Genomic DNA, 20,708 nt, shown 5'->3' on the forward strand with positions numbered 1-20,708 from the left:
AGCTTGGGCCTACTAAAAAGATTTCCACCACTGAAGCATAAGCCCCGTTCAGTTAGTCCAAAACACCAAGCGAATAACTGTACAAATCCGCCAAGATAATCTGGGTTGAAGCCCATATGGCTCCCACACATGTCTCAGCCTCATCGCACGATAGGGACTCTCCAACACAGCAGAGTTTACCTGTTTCCAGGTCTACATCTCTGCAGATAGTGGCCCGGGGACTTTCCTGGTCCTGATTCCTTTTCAAGAATCGCAGCCCAATCGCTTTGTCCAGTGGTTGTTAAATGTTACTTAGTTACCTGTGGTTATAAGAGCAAAGAGGATAGTCTTCATGCTCGATGTGGGACTTTAATTTTGGTGATCACTCCATTAGCCCATCGAGTTCTCAATGCTTCCAATTATGATTCCCATAAGCTACAGAAGACAAAATGAACTGGATTCTAATCCAGATGTTATACACATAACATGCAGCTTTACTCCATGAAAAATCCTTCAAAATCTACAGTTAAACTCATGTGAGGAAACTACTCCATGTCAACTATCCACAATCACTTTACATGCAACTTCCTCGTATATCCTAATACTAGAAAAATACAACTAAGAGTCATATATGCGCATTGCAGTGCGGATCTCCTGCCTGCAGACCGGGCACTTGGGTGACGTGCTCTGCTCAATGGATATGCAGCAGAGATGGCAACACACAAGATGCCCGCACGGAATGAAGGCAGATCGTCTTCTCCTCATCAGACAGATGACACATAACTGCCCATCCGGTACTTCCCCTACTTCCTCATCTTCTGCTTCAATTTGAGGATCAGCAATGGTTCCAGCTGCATCGCTTGCTTGCTGTGGCTGCCTTCGTTGCCTCCATTCTCTAAATTTGTGCCAATTCCTGAAAATGATATTTGCCAAATTCATTTATTGACAAAAACTCCTGATTATTGTGATCATCAATGCAAGAAACAGAAGAAGAGAGAGAGAGAGAGAGAGAGGGGGGGGGGGGGGAGGCTGCAGCTTAACCAGCAGTTTTTGTTTCTATGAGCCAATTTTCTCTCGCTATTGGACAGTATGAGAGGAAAATCTAGACTGTATTTTATTCACCTGTTTTATAGAGATCACAAGGCAAAAAAAAAAAAAGAATGATTTCATTCTCTAGTGGGGGAACCAAGACTTAGGGTTAGGTTAAAAACAAGCCAATTGAGGCTACAACTCCAGCTCATGCAAGACATACCATAGAAATGTCAAAAGAAGTAGAAAATTAGGAACTTGATGCTCAATAAAGCCGTAGAAGGAACAATAAGAATTCCAACAGTGAAATCTCCTAACACCATAAAGGTGATTCTTTATACTAGCGTAGGAGATATTTAATAGCTATCGAGATTGAACAGGAATCTGCAAGTACAACGAAATACAAGAATTAACATTTTCATGAGATAGTGTACCTTGCACCAGCATAGCAGAGGATTCCAACTGACAACAAACCAAAACCAACCCCAAACCAGAATAATGTGTTTGTCTTGTGTTCGAGATGTAGAACCAACTCATCCTTATCCATCAAAGACCTGCAAAAGATACATGATCGATTAATATCCTCATACACATAGACCAACAAAGTATAAACAAGCAAAAACTCATTCAGGACTGTCAACTCTTGAGCAACAATTCACCTTCCGACAACCACATATTACCAATCAGGGCAAGTTATGGAAATAGTAAATAAAATAATCAGAATCTTAAAGAACATAAAAAAAATAAAAGTAAAAATATTTTTGAAGATGGTAACCCTCATGGTATCAATAGTGAACCTAAGTCTCAAGTCTCAGTTTGACAACAATTAACAGCATCAAGGCCAACTGCCATCATCACAAATCCCCGACAATTCACAAGAGGAGAAGTCACAGATATAGCAGAAGATTGAGAGAACACAATTGCCAGAGTACAAGTAATGACATTTGAATATCCAACTACAATCCACTAAAATACTGAGGAGAACATCTCTAAAATAAAATCCTTACATAAAATAGGGAAGATCACGGCATGACTTGATTTCTGGTATCCCATTTTGGAAACTGCAGATACCAACAGCACTGACTTCGACTCCCAATGGAAGAACCTTTTCTTCATCTTGTAGACCGATCTTCAAAACCACAAAACACAATTCCCATTACAAAATTTGTAACGAAGATGTCAAGTTACAAAACACTACAGCAAATAACCGAAACTGCATAGCACTCACTGGGTAATCATGACCAAAAATTTTCTGCAGGAATGTAAAGGGACTAGGATTAAAGAGCTGCTTTTGCTGATAAACTGTCACAAGAGGCAAGGGGTGTCCTGAGCCATCGATATTCGGAACAACGAAATCGGAATTCCCAGCTTCACCAAGAACAAAAGGAACCTGAACAAAGTAAAATCGAAACTTCCATTTTCAACAACTCTTATGTACTCAAAACCTAGCAAAATTCACACAAAAACGATTTTGATTACCATTTTGATCGTGCTGGATTCTTGTTCTCTCCAAGGCTTCGCCAATTTAGCTCTCAAATCATAAGTCCGCCAAAGAAAACCCTTCCACTCGTTATACAAAAGCTTCACAGAGCAAAATTCACCAATTCAATTCAATTTTACGAAATCAAGAACCGAAACTTGCTTAGCAAGAACGAAAATCAAAAACGCTAAACGCACCCGTTGCGTCCTCTGAACGATGACGGCGTCGATGGTGGTGTTCTCGTTATTATCGGGGTTGATGATCGGGCTGGACTTGAGGCTCTTGTAGGTTCCGTCGGCGTCGGGTGTGGCTTGGACGCGGCCGCGGAGGACGACAAGCTTGGAGGCATCAGAAGGCTGCGGTTGGTCGGAGTCTTCGTGGACAAGGGAGCGGAGATCGGAGACTTTGACGGAGGGGGCTTGGCGGATCTTGCGGAGGGCGGAGGTGGTGGATTTGAAGTTGAGGAAGGAATCGACGGCGGCGAAGGCGACGATGGTGCCCAAAACGGCGCCGTCTAAGGAGAGGACGAGCTGGGAGATTAGGGAGGCTAGGGTATGCTCGTTCGACGACATTGGGGGTGGTGGTTTTCTACATGTGGCGATGAGAGTGGCGGTGGTTTAGAGGTCACGGGCGGGCGGAGATCAAAGTGTGGGAATCGGGATGGTCGTTCTTTTGTAGTTTCACTCAATAACCATGGGTGGTTTAGTACTTTCCTCCTTTGACAAACAATTTGGGCCTATTGGAATGGAACTTTGCAACTCTGTCAGGTTAAGCCTAGCCCAATGTTTTGGGGATTTGCTATGGTAAAGAAAAACCGAGACGATGGAAATCTTAGACCAAAAAAAGGATTTTTTTTCCCACCTACTCTATTAAGTGTTTTTAATTCTCTCTTATCCAAAACACTTTACGTCTAAAGAAATATTCTCTAATACTCTATTAAGTTTTTTTTTAGACCATTTTACCCTTATCCCTTTCCCCCTTTATTACTTAGAGAGAGAGAAAAAAAAACCATATGAGACTTCGCAGGAGCCCCGTCACCGATCCCCGGATTTCAGTCACCGATAGCCGGATTCCAGCCAACTTTCATGCGAATTCCTATCATCGATCGCCGGATTCCGACAAACTTTCACGCGGATTCCTGTCACCGATAGCCGGATTCCGACCAACTTTTGTAGGATTCCGTGACCGACCGCCGTCCACTGGACTTTTCTGAAAACCACGTCAAATGTCCCTAAAGAGGTCATCGGAGATCTCATAAGTCGCTGGAAATGTTTATTGCCCCCAATAGACCTCTATAGAGGGCAATAAATAGTCTATTGCCCCCAATAGAACTTTCGGCCACCGAAATAGGAACTAATTTTTCTAAAATTAGATAAATAAAACTTTGATTAAAGAAAAAAAATAAGAAGATTACATCAATTCAAAACTTTTATTGCCCCCCCTCCCCCCAATAGACTTTTAATAAACATGTATTGCCCCCTGATAGGTCTTTATTGCCCTGCAATAGAACCCTTTTTTTTTTTTTTTCCTTGAGCCTTTTTGCCCCCATTTTATGAAAAAAAAAATTAAAAAATGATTTGGCACCTAGAAAAACCATTTTACAAAAAAATAAAATAAAATACAACCTGAATGACAGTGCCCGGGCCCTACCCGGATCAAAGCCCGGACGGAACTACTGGCACGTGGAGCTTCGGATATGGATCCGAATATGGAGACGTAGATCAAAGACACGAGGAGAAATGGAGACGCAGATCAAAGACACGAGGAGAAATGGAGACGCAAGAGAAAGCTCTGATCTTACGTTGTGTAGTCTCCGTCGAGTCTCTTCGTCACCGGAGAAAAGCTCCGCCGCCTACGACGCTAGCTGTAAAGAAAGCTCCAAGCTCCGACGGCGGCCTGGGCTTGGGTGAGCTAGGCACTGGTGACAACACCATGTTGGGCGGCCCACGTCGGGTAGTAGGTGAAGTCTGCATCAGCGCTTTGCAGATCGGGAGGAGAGAGAGAGAGAGAGAGAGAGAGAGAGAGAGAGAGAGAGAGAGAGAGAGAGATCGGGAGGAGAGAGATTGATGTTGATGGTAGTGATTGTAATTCTTTGATTGGTCTGAGGATAATTTGTTGCTAAATTGTGTACGTGAGAACAAAAATCTGTTGCTGGGATAAGTGAGATAATTTTTCCTTATTTTGGTGCTTTGGGTCAAGGACCCAAAAAAAAAAAAAAAAGACGATGAAACCGAGTGTGGAACTAAGCCTCCTAGATAAACTGAGTTTCATATTCCTTAAAAAAAAATAACACAATGGTATTCAAGTGAATTGATCTTCCCACCAAAGTCTGAAAAAGGCCCTGTGCGTCACAGGTCTACCACCACGGACATGCATTTACACGAATATCCCATATTCTGAAGCCATGGTCCAATGAACCGGACATGAAGCTATTGGTGATAGGTGACATACGAAGAGAAACAATTCTCTCCATATGGGCGCCTTTGAAATATGGAAGGCATCGATAATCATACATTGACAGATACAACAATGATTCAGATTCTCCGGTAGTAGAATCCAATTGTATCTTGAAGAGCATATAACTGAGGTTGGGTGATGAGTACAGGCAGTAAAGCATATACGATCTGCTCCATGTTTCTTATGATATGAGATCTTTAGCAACTTAACGGTTGCAATGTCATGGAGTCACGCAAAATCATCCTTGCTTGCTGTAACTAGTAAATCTTGTTTGCTATATATATATGGAAATCAAGTGACTCCATCCTTCCACCAAAGTCTGAGAAGACAGCTCCAATGGCCATATGTTGCGCACCGTTTCATCATCCAGCTCTCTCATCGACGGCGTCTTCATCCGTGTGAATGAAGTTTCACTTGAGTCTCTTTGTTAATTTGCAAAAAAGCCAGAAATAATACTACAACAATTAATTATATCACGTAGAAGAGAGACTCAAACAACTATTTAGTTAGTTTCCAAAACCAGACTTCAACTAGGATTTTAAATTAGTCCTTGCTTGTGAAGCAAGCTATGTTATCCTTAAAAGAATTGAGATTAGTTATCCCATGATCGACTACGAAACAATTTTGGTTTCAACAATTGTGATTCCATTTGGGAGCTTCTATTCATACCTCCTAAATTGATATTTAGACCTCTCATTCTAAAAACTTCCAATCTTGCCCTTTTTTGTATCCACACAATTTTTTCCAATACAAATCTACTAGTAATATCTTTTTTTTCATCACGCAAAACTCAGTTCATAGTCATGACTTAACACCATTCACCTTGTAAGCTTGGATACTCTTATGAACCTCCTTCTATTTCTTAATAAATCATGCAATTGACAATACCACATGAGGACTATTATCAAAATCAATTTCCCTAAACCCAAATCAGGCTAGCAATATAGTCTACTCTAGCAAAAAAAAACCATAAAAAGAGACCAAGATAACAATTAACGATCAACTCCATGAAGTGAAGCAATTAAACCAAACTAGAAAGAAACAAAAAGAATAGGAAATAGAAATTGCTTTTCGATCATTATTTTCTCAATTGTACGTTCTTCGCTATATTTTTTGTCCTTTATTCGATTTTGCAATCTTTAATATTCTACCTTAATCAAAGTTGCCCAATAATCCTCATGTACGAGAATGTGGGAAGGGGGAAGGGGGGAGAAGAGATGGTGCAGATTTTATTTAATTTTTTTTTATCTTTCATTTTTTTCATTTTTTAGAAGGGCAAAGTTGGATTTAAAAACTTCCAAAAATTGTTGGAGGTCTAAATACCATCTTGGCAGGTATGAATAGAACTTCCCATCCATTTTCATTTCAACGAAAGAGAAAAATGAAACATTAGGTAAAGCTAGCCATATGTATCGCTCCAAGCCAAGCCACAGGCTATATTATTCATCATGTGTACTCCAAACAATGTTTGGTTTAGATACGACTAGCTATAAAGACCATGTTTTAACTTTTAACAGAACTAGAACATTGGCCCCAAAAAAAAAAAAAACCTAGAACCAAAAATTATTCCAGTATACCTCTAATATATATGTTTTTGATCATTTGACTTTCAACAATGAAGGGTTAAACACCCAAAACAAATGACTTTATCAATCCATTGATTGTGTCCGGTGAATCAAAATTTGCTGCATGCCCTGTGTCCTTGATAATCTCTAGTTTTGATTTGGGGCCCAAGTGCCTGCAAAAAAAAAAAAAAAACAAAAACAAAAACAATGTTTGTATTGTCCGCCAAATATTGAAAAGTAAAATAAGTTTTCTCTAGCTAATAGCATTCTAATATTCAATTTGATAAATACCTTTGCAACTGGTAGGCCATGTAAAGTGGGAAGACATTATCTTGATCACCCCAAATTATTAGCGTTTCCTACATATAAAACCTCATTTTTTTTAAATGGAAGACAAAGTTGCTTGCAAGCATTAGTCTCCATGCCAATTGCATGCTTTGCATTTTAGCCAAACGAAACATAAAAACTTTGAGCAAGACTTTTGTTACCTGACTTAGGATAGCAAGGCTTGGATCTGCTTTCTTTGCCACCAAGTGTTCCAATAGCTCTAATTTTTCCTTTCTATTTTCCTTGTTCGCCTGGAAAGTCCAAATATCACAAAATTAAAAATAAAGTTTCTTATGGTACTTAAAAATCGCTCTCTATCTATTTTTTGTTTACATCAACTCCAACCATAGCACTCTCATCTTTAGATGCATCGCATGTGTGTGATGTTTTTAATCACCACCATGAATGATACAATAACTGAAAATAGTCATTCACATGTGTCTATAGTGAATATTGTTAATGTAAGTATATAGATTTCACACACATCATGATCAACAATCGCTAGTGTTGAACACAAACTATAGCTTCACAATGCATTTGATATTTGACGCTCCTATATGCATGTATAACTCTAAATTAATGTTCAGCTAATCCAAAAACAATAGTACGGAAACAGAAGAACTCACCTCAATGAGCTTTTGAAGGACATAGTCAGGAACCCACTTGAAGACATCATACTTATAAATCGATCGACTCACTAACAACCGTAGATCATGTGGATTATTCGCTACAAGAATCTCCAAAGCGTTTGAATTCTTCCTCAACAACTCCTCCTTCTGTTGATCATTCCACACCACCCCACTACTCACGATCACAACCTTCTCCACCGTCTCTGGACACATCTCTGCCATGCGGTACGCCACGAAGCCGCCGTAGCTAATACCGTACACGGAATACCGGTCCACGCCCAGCCTCTTCAGCCCCTCCATAACGCACTTGGCTTGAAAAGACTCGCTCCGGTCTGACCGGTTCGTGTAAGACTTCCCGAAGAACAGCAAATCCGGCACGAACACGTTGAACTTCTTGGACAAGGGACCCACTTGACAGACGAACTGCCACAGGGAGTTGCCGCCGTAGCCGTGAACCAGAACCAGGCTTGGTTTATCGAACCGGCGGTGGTTGGCGGTCCAGAAGTGGACTGTGGTTTGATCGTCAATGTCAACGGTGCAAGGAGATAGACCGCATAGTCTGAAGTATAGGGATACGAGGGTATCTGGGATTCTGAAAAAGATGGAATCCCAGTTTGTTTTGAAGAAAAAGGATTTGAGATGGTGAAAAATGGTTGATATGGCTGAGAGGTAGAGGGAGATGACAATCCAAATCTTTTGGTAAGCCATTGATTGGTCTTAGAGTACATTCACGACTCATGTTTGCTTTAGTTTACTGCATAAATAGATATGTGTAATTGAAAAGAAAGGCTTGCATGAAGATGAAGTTTCAGATAGAATAATATATGTGATGTTGTAGTCACCGAGTCAACAATTCATTGCCGTCTTTTTAGCTGTCCAGTTAATTAACAAGAGTTGGATGTAGTCTTAACTCTTAACGAACAACTATATGCTCAATATCGTCGGTAGCAAATCATTTATTCGATTTGATTATGTGATTGACTGACATGCTTGCAGAGCCTAAATTCCAAGTGTTGGAGCGGCATACTCGTACGCACGCAAACGACTTGTTAGAAATAGGGTGCGGCTATTACTACCTTATTATTTTCTTAGTTCACCCTACAAACATTTGAAATATTAAAAGAATATATCACCTAAGTGCAAAATGATTAATAAGTACATTTTTTTTTTCTACAAATCCAAATCTATAAGAAAAATAAACATAACAAATTAATTAATTAAATACAGAGACTACCTAATTTCTCATTAGATAATATTAGCTAGTCTTGGTCTTCTCCACCTAAATTTGAATTTATTATTTTTTTCCGGTCTTCTTGTTGCCTTCTTATTGTTAATTCGTTGTTCAATGCACAAAATCATTAGTGTGAACTTAATCAATCTCTTCTTCATTTCTCATTGTTGTTGACTTACTAATTTTTGACATTGATTGAAATAGACAAACATCGAAACTGAAAAAAAAAAATTTAAATGGAAGTAAATCAGTCAGATTATGATTTTATTAGGAAACTTTGATAGATTTTAGTTTTTTTAATTAAATTATAGATTGTTGTTAATATATATATATATATATATATATATAAATATATATTCTATCCAGAGCGAGGCCTCGTTTTGAAATTTCAGAGCGAGGCCTCGCTTTGAAATTTCAGAGCGAGGTTAGGGTTTAGGGTCACTTTTCGATCGCATATTCACATCTCAACCGTTCAGTTTTTAGGTACTAATGTATAGATCATCTATGATGAATTTCAACGAAATTGATGGTTTTTAAGGTATCTAACTTGCTTAAACCAATGGACGAACTGAATCTATTCAACCTGAACCGTACTAGCTTTAAGGCAGTTATCAATGCCTTAACGATCATCAATTTGGCTGAAATTTTACAGAGATGATCTATACATTAGTACCTAGAAACTGAACGGTTGAGATGTGGATATACGACTAAAAAGTGACTCTAAACCCTAACCTCGCTTTGAAATTTCAAAGCGAGGCCTCGCTCTGGATATGATATGTATATATAGATTATATATATATATATATATCTTTTGTAATTAGATATGTCATATGAGGATATTTTTGGAAACAGAAATGAGTTAGATAAGTAAATTTAATAATTGAAATTAAAATGTAGGGTGTAAAGAGTAAGTAGAGTAAACAAAGAAAATGGTAGGCTAATAGCCGTACCCTATCATATTGTGATCGATCTATTGAGCCTAACCCCAAAAATTGGAGGCCAGGGCACCCCTACTTCAAATGCATGTGTAGGTAGCTACAACACTTGTCAGATCAAATTAAAGAAACATGTGATAAATGGTCTTTCCTTGAATCTAGTACGATAAACATCATTCATGGATTGTAATTTATTAGTCGTCTTACACTCATATACTGCTTAAAACATCTTTTTTTTTTTTTTTTTCAATTGAAAATGTCAATATATATATTATTAAATTTCAGCAAGCCGTACAAAAACAACACATCCATAAGAGTTGTCAGATCCTCTCTAAAAAGACTCGAATGACTTAACTGCTATATCATTTCATTTGTAATAATAAATGAAATTCAATCCAAGTATCCAACATTTTTTTAAATATATATCATATCAAATTTTCATTTATGTCAAGCCAGAATGACCATTATATATTTTTCCACTGCCATCTATCAGGGTTGGTCTTGAGATTTTGAAGGCCTGGAGCGAAAATTATAACAAGGCTTACTAATTGTGTATCTATCAAAACACTATGACAATTTCAGCGCAGCAGAAAAAGTAAATAAGTTTCATGACTTAATAAATGACTATAAAATATTGAATATAAAGTTCATTGTTGTTGAGTTTCAGTTTTTCCTGTTTGTTATAAGGCCTACGTTCTCCAATTTGTTTTTTTTTTTTTTAAATTGAGAGAGGAAAGAGAAGAAAACATAAATAGAGAAGGATAAACAGCAAAAAATGAGAGATGATAAAAGGGAAGAAAGAAAAGAAGAAGAAGAAAATAAATGCCCACCAAATGAGCGATGAAAAAGGAGAGAGAAAAAAGAAGAAAAAGTAAACAAAATTAATCGAACCCACCACCAGAAACCATTTCCATCAAATTAATTATAAGATTGGAAGCCTCCAAGTTTCGGAGGCCTTGCGCACCAGTTGAACTACCCCAAGGCGGGCTCTGCCATCTATAGATAGACAAAAAGATGTGGTACATAGGCTGGTCCACCCATTAAATATTTGGCGCTCACTTATTATAAGCAAGTCTATTATCAACTTTCTTCATCACCTTCTGCTTGCTGGAGAGGTATACATGCAACAAAACATAGTTTAATGAGGGGTGTCCACTGGCAGGTAGGGAATGGGCAGTCAGTAAGGATTTGGGAGGATCCATGGATTCCAAGACCCAAAACTTTTCTTCCTATTATTCATCGTGTGGATGGCCCAGAGAGGGTTGCAGATTTGTTACTTCCAGGTTTTACTTAGAATCAGGTCCTTATTAATCAGTATTTTGCACCTGGGGATGTGGATTTGATTCTTTCTATATCCCTTAGTCAGTGTGATGTACCGGATCGTCTTATTTGGCATTATGATAAGAGGGGAAGATTCTTTACTAAAAGAGCTTATGCTCTGGCTTTTAGTGAGCTTCATGATAGTGGGGTAGCTACTTCTAATCTGGGTAATATTTCTTCTTTTTGGAAGCAGATTTGGTTTGCTCAAATTCCTGGTAAGGTTAATGTTAATGTCTAAAGTTCAACGGTAGTTGAACCTAGGTTAACGCTAATCCGATGGGTGGACCGCTACTTATGATGTTCTCAGAGCTTCCGCTACCTGTCAGGTAAAATACAGATGGCGTCAGAGGGGGACCTCGTTGGGCGGTCTTCTCCTCTCCGATGCCTAAGTTAGTCAATGTACTTATGTTGACAAAGTAACAGTAGGTGAGTAGTAAATGCGTAATTAATGAGGAGAGAAGAGAAAACCTTTAATAGGTGAGGAAGGAGTTGATCTTCTTCATGTTTTCGATGTGGGATTGATATGCTTTAGTACCCAGCTTCTGGAGCTTCTGATGCTGTTTTGGTGCGGCGCGTGGCGGTGTGTCAGCGGTGATCTGGGGGTAAGCTGGGGTTCAGGCGGTAGCCTGCTTGGCTGTGTTCCCGTAGGTCACTCCTTTGGTGGGAGTCGGTACCACTAGAGGTAGCATAAGCGTGGCTCATTATAGCTAATTATGCTTGCAAATGCCTATGAAAGTACAAGTCCCCCAAGTCCCCAGTCAAATAGGGCAATCTTGGTTGGGGAGTTGCCTAGCGGTTCAAAGCGTTGCTTCCGCTAGTCTTGCAAAAGCATAATTAGCGTCAGTGTGTTGTTAACCATGGACTTACTGAACAAACGCTTTATAGCTTTTTAGGTGGGCTCCTGCTAGGCCCCCTAGGGAGTCCCCCACTCCTCGGCTAAGATAGACCTCCGTTTGGCCAGTGGATTATTTGTTGAGGGGACCTAAGCTCAGCAGAGGGTGTTGGGTAGCGAATCCAATCTTTGATACCCAAGTGGTGGGGGTCAACATACCTGCTCAGGGTCGTCGAAGACTGTTTGATGCGTCCCCCTACCTGTCCCAGAGGACCATGTTTTGATTGCAACGCCGCGTTGCGCTCGTTGTCAAAGTGAGGACCTACCTTGCGGTAGCCTGGTGAATGGCGTTGTGGTCAGCGGTGACGGTCCTACTTCCAAGATGCCGCGGGAGAAGTCTTGCTAGCGGTGTTGCACTTAACGGAGGTGCAACAGCGGTTGACCAAGACCGAGTATGATGTGGCAGATTCTCGCGGCAAGCTGAATGTCGCTGTTGCCAAGGACATTGAGCGGAACAATCGTGTGGTTCAGCTGGAGCAAGACATGGCTCTGTTGGGGGATTAGCTGGCGGCGAAGGTCAAAAAGATTGAGATCCTTTAGCGGGACTCTACAGCCAAGTCCGCTGAAGTGGCGCGGCTGGAGGGTGAGGTTGCCCAGCGGGAAACGGAGAGGAGCCGAATGGAGGCCGCCGCCGTGGAGGCTTTCAAGAATTCAGCGGAGTATAAGAAGGCAATGACAGAGGCGGCAAAGGCCGGGGCCTTCGCCAATTTGGAGCTGCTGAACCAAAAGGGCGCCATCAAATGGGTCAAGGCGACCCAGCCTGCTGAGCCGTTAGGTCAGAACGCACCGCCCGTGAAGGGTGTGGTTCCTGTTCAGGCTGAGGGTGCCGGCTCAGGTAGCGGAGAGAGCGGTGTGCGTCAGGCGGTCGACTCTGAACGGACCCCACCGCCTACTCATTCCGAGGTCTCCCTTTCTAGCTTGGCGGGGCACCTTCTGCGTTGCCACCGCCGGATGGGAGTATCAAGCGGGGTCGAATGAGGGGGAGCCGACATTCAGGATTAAGTCAAAATTCCAACCTATCCGAGGTTGTCACTGGCTTCCACTGCTTTGGGTTGGTTTTGGTTGCACAATAATTCCTCTGTTGTAATGACTTTTTTTTTTTTTTTTTTTTCTGTGTAGCAGGTCTGCGCTATAACCTAACACATGAAGAAAAGTGTCGCGTGGCAAGAATTCAAGGCTGTTGGCAGAACCACAACCAATTAGATCTTCACCTACTCACCGGATGGGAGCTGTTGGTCGATCAACAGCTGACACAAGCTCTTGGTAAGTACCATCCGCTAATGTGTGTTTTAGTTTGTTGTTTTGTCAGGCTAACTCTTTGTTTTGTATAGATTCTCCGCCGGACAACAGAGCGAGCCGCGAGGCGTTTAAGAAAGCCATGGACAGTGCCGAGATCAACAACTTCTTGGAGAGCATGTACGCCTCTGGGTTGCCGGCCCAGAAGACCGTTGTTGATCCCGAGACACTGGCGTTGTGTCAATCTGAGACTTCCGTGGTGCTACCGATGCCACACCACTCTCACCTTAGTGCCGATGGTTCGCCCATCGTTCAGGTGAGAACTGGCGTGGACCGTGGGGCTGCCAGTTGGAGTGAGGTCCCTACTGCAACTGTGCAGCAAAAAGAGAGAATGCCTGCTAACCGGCGTGGGTCGCAGAAGAAGAAAGTGGTGCCGCCGGTGGAAACAGTCACCACCGCGGGGTTGGAGCCACATAAGAGATCGAGGCCTGCCGCCGCTGGATCCACAAGGGCGGTGCTTCAGAGGAAGCGTCTCCAAAATGACACCGATGAAGAGGACGAAGGGGACAAGGAGGAGACCATCGGTGCCCGCCAGCAGAAGAGGGCAAGACAGGCTCCGCCCAAGGTGCCCTTGGTCCCCTACAGTGATGTGCAAGCGAGCGACCTGGACTAGTTTTCCGCGTACGCAGAGTTTTTGACGTCCATGAGCGGGGATTTCTTTTCCACCTTTGCGAACGGCTCAGGTTTGGCGGCCTAGAGGGCATTGTCCGCTCGACTGCCATTGACCAATCGCCTTACAGTTCGGCCTTGGGCACCTATCTGTTGGGTTGCACGAGATGTTCTTGGTGCCGTCGAGCCAACCCCGCACTGAACGGCAGTTAAGGGGGGAGATGAATGATCTTCAGAGGGAGCTGGCGGAAGCCAAGGACAAGCTGGCGGAGGTGCAACAGCGGTTGACCAAGACCGAGTATGATGTGGCAGATTCTCGAGGCAAGCTGAATGTCGCTGTTGCCAAGGACATTGAGCGGAACAATCGTGTGGTTCAGCTGGAGCAAGACATGGCTCTGTTGGGGGATTAGCTGGCGGCGAAGGTCAAAAAGATTGAGATCCTTTAGCGGGACTCTACAGCCAAGTCCGCTGAAGTGGCGCGGCTGGAGGGTGAGGTTGCCCAGCGGGAAATGGAGAGGAGCTGAATGGAGGCCGCCGCCGTGGAGGCTTTCAAGAATTCAGCGGAGTATAAGAAGGCAATGACAGAGGCGGCAAAGGCCGGGGCCTTCGCCAATTTGGAGCTGCTGAACCAAAAGGGCGCCATCAAATGGGTCAAGGCAACCCAGCCTGTTGAGCCGTTAGGTCAGAACGCACCGCCCGTGAAGGGTGTGGTTCCTGTTCAGGCTGAGGGTGCCGGCTCAGGTAGCGGAGAGAGCGGTGTGCGTCCGGCGGTCGACTCTGAACGGACCCCACCGCCTACTCATTCCGAGGTCTCCCTTTCTGGCTTTCTGGCGGCCCACATCCGAGCGGATGGTACCATTATAATGCCTAGCCCTATCGCTCGTGTGTCCGATCAGACGAGCTGGTCCGAGCAACAACCGCCGCCGGAGGGCGAGACTGTCGTTGTTGCCCCCCAACATCGATGAAGATAGCTCCATAGCCTGATGTAGTACCGCTGAGGCCTATGTCTTCCTCTCTCTCTTTTTTTGCGCCGCTAAGGCCATTTTTGTATTTTGACAATATATTTGGGAGGGTAGTCCCGACCCGTAATATACAGTTGGTTTTCTTTTGCTTCTGAGATGAATGTGTTTACCGATTGTATTGTTTGCATATTTATGGACCGCTAGAGTTTTGACTGCTGTTTTGTGACTCAATGAAACATTAAAGGGATTAAAATTGTTCCAAGTGCACAATGTAGCGGACATAGTCCGCCGAACTTTGTTGGCGTTGTCCTTTAATTCTTGTGCTTAGACTTGGCGGCAATGGTTTGAATAATTCCTCGTTTCATTGATAGCTGATATGTCAGTGTTTACAAAAAGCAGGGTTTTACCCGTTAGGTAGCTTCCCTTAGATAAATATTGAGTCAAAAATTTAGCTAAGCCAAGATGCTCTAGGGTAGCGGCCTGACTATTTGTAGTAATACCGAAGGTGTTCGGTAATCCAAGGGTGGGTCATTGTGACACCATCCTTGTTCATCAAGTAGAAAGTGCCGGGGCTGGTGACTTCTACAATTTTGTATGGACCTTCCCAAGTTGGGCGAAGTGCCGTTGGCGATGGAATGACCTCCTTCATTACCCAGTCCCCCAGTTGGAGGTTTCGGGGCTTGACCCTGGTGTTGTAGAAACGTGATACCCATTGTTTGTTTTGCAAATTGTGCAGATGGGCCTTGTGTCATTTCTCCTCTAGGAGGTCCCTGTTGAGATTGAAACATTCGCCATTGGTCTCGGGGCAGTAGGCTTCGACCCTAGTGGTAGGTTGAGTTACCTCAATAGGTGTTTCACTAGTGGCGAACATCATACAAAATGGTGTTTCACCCAAACGGCTTCAGTTCCGAACATCATACAAAATGGTGTTTCACCAGTGGCGGAAGCTTCTCTGCCTATAAACCCTTGGCGTCATCGAGCTTCTTTTTTAGCAGCTTTTTGATTATCTTGTTTGCTGCTTCGACCAGGCCGTTGGTTTGGGGGTGAGCGACAGATGCGAAACTCATCTTGGTGCCGAGGTTAGCGGTGTAAGGTATGAGTTCTCTATTATTGAACTGTGTGCCGTTGTCTGTGATGATTGTGTGGGGGACACCATATCGGCAATAGATGTTCTTCCAGAGGAAGTGCGTTACCTTGGCGGTAGTTATTTTCGTTAGTGGCTCCGCCTCTATCCACTTGTTATTTTAGTCGATGGCAACAATTATGTTTTTGAACTGGCCTTTGGCGGTTTGGAATTTTCCCATCAAGGCTAGGCCCCCTGTGGAGTGAATCCATGGACCAATGATGATCGACAGTAGTTCCGCCGAGGCATGTGGGAGATCAGCATATTGTTGACATTTGTGGCAAGATCTTGATACCCTCTTGGCGTTGTGACCGAGCGTAGGCCAAAAATAGCCTTGTTGCATTGTGCGATTGGCCAAGGATCTGGCGCCTGAGTGGTTTCCACATTCCTCGCCGTGTATCATTACCAGAACCACCTTTCCCTCCTCTGGGGTTAGACACCGGAGGTTGGGGTGGGTGAACCCCTGGTGGTAAAGCTTGCTATTCTGGATGTTGTAGCGGGTTGCTATCCGCTTAAGCTGTTGTGCTTCGACTTTGCCCTCTGGCAGTGTCCTATTGCGCTTGTATTCGATGATCTCGTCCATCCAACTAGGATTGACCTCAATGTTGAAGATGTTCGCTAGGGTTTTTGTGATGCTTGGCTTGTCAAGACATTCCACCCTTGTGTCCGCTGTATTTTGGTGTAGTTGAGCGGTTGCTAGTCTCGCCAGTAAATCAACCTTGGCGTTATTTTCCCTGGGGATCTGCGTGATGGTGTGGAATTTGAATTTTTTAAGAACGTCTTGACGTAATCCAAGTATGCCGCCAACTGTTGGTCCTTGGCCTGGAAACTGTCATTGACCTGGTTGACGACTAACTGGGAGTCGCTGAATATGTTGACACTGTCAGCCCCCCAGTCGATGGCGAGGAGTAGGCCGGCGATGAGCGTTTCATACTTCGCCATGTTGTTTGAGGCTTTGAAGTTGAATTTTAATGGGTATTCCACGTTTAGTCCCCCTGGCCCTGTCAAGATGACTCCAACGCCGCTGGCCTTGGCACAAGGGGAGCCGTCCATGTGTAGGTTCCAGTCTGACTGCTGGGGGCTGGTTCTTCAGCAGTTACCATTTCCGTGCTGGGTTCGACCTATCGCTCGGTGAGCTAAGCAATGAAGTCTGCCACCACCTGGCCTTTCATGGCAGTTCTTGGTTTGTAGTCAATGTCGAACTCGCTGAGCTCGATGACCCACTTGCTGAGGCACCCCAAGTGTTCAGGGTTCTGCATTACCTGCCTCAGCGGTTGATTTGTTAAGACATGAATTATGTGGGCCTGAAAGTACTGGTGGAGGCGTCTAGCGGCGACGATGAGTGCTAGAGCGAGCTGCTCCAAGGGGGTGATATCTTGTTTCAGCTCTGTTCATGCCTCTGCTGGTGTAGAATACGGGGAGCTCATCCTGGCTGTCCCACCTGACAATGGCGCAGCTTACCGCTGACTGTGATACTGCTAGGTATATATACAATGTCTCCCCTTGCACCGGAATATAAATGAGCAGAACTGCTGCTAAGTACTCTTTCAAGCTCTGGAACACTGCCTCACAGTCTGGGTTCCAGTTGATGATCTTGTAGGTTGTCTTCAGGACTTTGAAAAATGGGAGACATTTGTCAGTGAGTCTGGAGATAAACTGAGAAAGGGCGGTTAGTTTTCCCAGGAGGCTCTGAACGTGTTTCTTCCACTTTGGAGCCCTCATGTTGAGCATGGCTTGTACCTTGTCAGGGTTGGCCTCTATGCCCCGTTCACTGACTATGTAACCTAGAAATTTACTGACGGTGACGCCGAATAAGCATTTTTCTGGGTTAAGGCGCATACCGTAGGCCAAGAGAATGGCGAACATGATTTTGAGGTTTGCCACGTGTCCGCTGGCCTTTATGCTTTTTACCAACATATCGTCCACGTAGACCTTGATGATTTTGCCCAGATGTTCAGCGAACATAGTATTCATCAGCCGTTGGTAAGTTGCACCGGCATTCTTCAAACCGAAAGGCATGATATTGTAGCAGTATAAGCCATTGTTGGTGGTGAAGGAGGTGCACTCCTGGTCACCAAGGTGCATCTTGATCTGATTGTAGCCGGAGAAGGCATCCATCATGCTGAGTAGCTTGTGCCCAGAAGTTGCATCGACCAGTTGGTCTATGCGAGGTAGCGGGAAGCTGTCCTTCGAGCATGCCTTGTTGAGGCCCTTGAAGTCGACACACATCCGCCACTTTTCGCTGGGTTTTTTTACCATGACCAGGTTGGAAATCCACTGAGGGTAATTGACTTGGCGGATAAATCCAATGTTCTGGAGCTTGACAACCTCTTTCCCTATTGCACGGTATCTCTCCTCATCAAAGGCCATTCACCACTGCTTGACAGGGTAGGTAGATAGTTTGATACTCAATTTGTGTGTGATGATCTTGGGGGAGATACCTGTCATGTCGGCATAGGACCATGCAAAGACGGCGGCGTTGTCACTTAGAAACTGGGTGATTTCAGCCGCTACCTCTGGGTCTAGCTGAGCGCCGATATGGGCTGTCAGCTCAGGGTGCTCGTCGGAGATGCTGATAACCCTCAAAGATGTTTCTGGGTTGACAGGCTCCTTTTTGACATATTTCTTCTCGTCATCCCTAGGGTCCCTAAAGATGTCTGGTGCCCGTGCATTGTTTCTTACCGTAAGGATCTCATGGCTGTGCGTCGATCGCGACACAGTCATTGAATAACACTCACGTGCGAGCTGTTGACCTCCCTTCACACAGCCTGTCCCGTTGGGGGTAGGGAACTTCATGAGGAGCATGTATCCGGCGATGATGCACTTGAGCTTGTTGAGTGCCGATCGACCAATGATGGCATTATATGAACTGAAGCAGTCCACAATGATGAACTCTGTATGGATTTCTGCCGTGCATGGACTAGCACCGATAGCTAGTCGCATGTAATCTGAACCTAATGGCTGCATGACGTCACCGGAGAAGTTGAGCAATGGCTCATGATCTTGTAGTAGTTTTCTATTCTGCTGAAGTTTGTTGTAGCAACCATTGAAGATGACATTTACAGCAGACCCGCTGTCAACAAGGACCCTTCCCACCAACCATTTATCGAGTATGGTGTCAATCAAAAATGGATCGTTGTTGGGTAGATCTACTCCGCGCTCCTCCTCATCTGATAAGGTAATGGGCTCCCAACCAGATTTTGGGATCTTAGCGGACCTTTCATAGCGGATATTGCACACCTCACTTGGGTGGTTAACACGTGCATAGCGTTTTTTCGCCTTGTGAGACATGTTGGTGATTGGAGCACCACCGTCAATGGTGTTGATGCGGCCCATGTCCTCAATGTTGGCAATCACGGGTGGTGGTTGGCGTACCTTGAATTGTTCCATTTTTCCATCTCGGTACAAAGTCTCAATAACTGTTTTGAGAGCATTGCAGTTATTGGTATTGTGCTCGCTGTCCTCGTGGTATTTACACCACTTACTGGTGTTTTTGAGTTTACCCACCCTTGGGTACTTTCGTGGGGGTGGTGGCGGAATCTGGTCCTTGCACTGGTCGTATATTTCCTCATATGAGGCCGTGAGGACTATAAACACTGCATACCGCTGGGAGGACTCCGTCTGTTTATTACGGTTATCCCTATGAGATGAGTGGTTGCCCTTATTGTAGTGTTGGTCCTTCTGCCGCTTGTTCTGGTAGTTGCCATGTTGTCACTCTCTCTTCTTATCAGTTTGCAGCTTAGCGGGGACCTTGTTAGTGGTTTCCTGATGACTGGATGAAGGCTGAGTGGACGTTGCTGGTGTCGGCGAAGGTGGTGAGGTGTCTTCGTATGTGATGAACTCTGCCTGTGCATGGATCACAGCTTCGCTCATGACATGATCATACGCGGCGTTTGGATAGTTGTAATTGAGATGATAGAGAAATGGTCCCTTGAGGAGTCCTTGCTTGAAAGCTACTAGCGCCATTGTCTTATCAAGATTGCGGCACTGGGACGTTGTCGCTCTCCATCTGGTGACGAATGCCTTCAAAGTTTCTTCTGCCCCCTGCCTGAGGTTGAATAGCTGCGTTGTGTTGTGGTGTCCGGCAGCCAATAGGATGAACCGAGAGAGGAAAACATTTGACAGTGCATGGAATGAGTTAATGGACCCCGGTGGGCACTCAAAGAACCAACTCATCGCCTCACTATCCAGCGTTTCGCTGAACAAGTGGCAGAGGGTGGCGTCATCGAACCCCTTGTTATTGGTGATCTTCTTGAAGATGTCCATATGGACAAAGGGGTCAGTCATGCCGCTGTAATGTGACATCGATCTTTGGCGTCTTTGAGTGCACTAGGTGAATGGCATGAAGGATCCTGGTGGTGCATGGTCCTGGCCTGGAAGCAAATAGTGGATTTGGCGTTGGCGTTGGCGTTGGCGTTAGGGCGCCTGTCTCCGCCTGGATTAGCCTTTGCTCTAGTTGTTGCATCTTTTTCAGGATTAGGGCGGTTGCGTCACCGGTGGGCCCCGCCTGGAGGTTCATTTGGGCTAGCTCCCGCTTGTGGGCAGGTGGATTTCCCTCAGTTCTAGCCCTGATCCCCGAGCGGTTGGTGTGTGGTTGTGACTTTGCCTCCTGCTCCAACATTAGCCTGGGCAGGGGAGGTGGGCCCATCCCCAATGGCTCTGGTGGGTTCAGCGGTACCTGCATCTGTATGATTGGTCTAGGTACAAACCCGCTGGTGTTGGGCTGACTGCGCCTGGTGCTCCGTGATTGCTCACTTTGCGCTGGGTTGGCGTTTGCTTCCAGCTCCTTCTTCAACTCATCAAATCTTGACATCAGCGTGGCCACTTGCTTTTGGGCCTTGGCCTTTTCTCTGCGCTCATGCTCGTGCTCTCTA

At 44.4% G+C, this 20,708-nt stretch overlaps 2 protein-coding genes across 2 annotated transcripts; both read right to left on the bottom strand.

Annotated features, from left to right (window-relative positions):
* Window positions 1-417: 417 nt before the first annotated feature.
* On the bottom strand, window positions 418-3,160 carry LOC112183437 (E3 ubiquitin-protein ligase SPL2). Its single transcript, XM_024321818.2, has 6 exons — window positions 2,686-3,160; window positions 2,488-2,589; window positions 2,237-2,398; window positions 2,016-2,137; window positions 1,443-1,562; window positions 418-892 (listed from the first exon to the last, which is right to left on the bottom strand). Exons 1-6 carry the CDS (start codon window positions 3,058-3,060, stop codon window positions 598-600), a joined length of 1,176 nt encoding a protein of 391 aa, XP_024177586.1. The 5' UTR covers window positions 3,061-3,160; the 3' UTR covers window positions 418-597.
* Window positions 3,161-6,496: 3,336 nt separating this feature from the next.
* LOC112189261 (lipase 1) lies at window positions 6,497-8,252 on the bottom strand. Its single transcript, XM_024328553.2, has 4 exons — window positions 7,464-8,252; window positions 6,999-7,088; window positions 6,802-6,869; window positions 6,497-6,683 (listed from the first exon to the last, which is right to left on the bottom strand). The coding sequence occupies exons 1-4, from the start codon at window positions 8,172-8,174 to the stop codon at window positions 6,569-6,571; spliced, it is 984 nt and encodes a 327-aa protein (XP_024184321.1). The 5' UTR covers window positions 8,175-8,252; the 3' UTR covers window positions 6,497-6,568.
* Window positions 8,253-20,708: the final 12,456 nt, after the last annotated feature.

Source organism: Rosa chinensis, chromosome 2, assembly GCF_002994745.2.
Source record: "Rosa chinensis cultivar Old Blush chromosome 2, RchiOBHm-V2, whole genome shotgun sequence".
NCBI lineage: Eukaryota > Viridiplantae > Streptophyta > Magnoliopsida > Rosales > Rosaceae > Rosa > Rosa chinensis.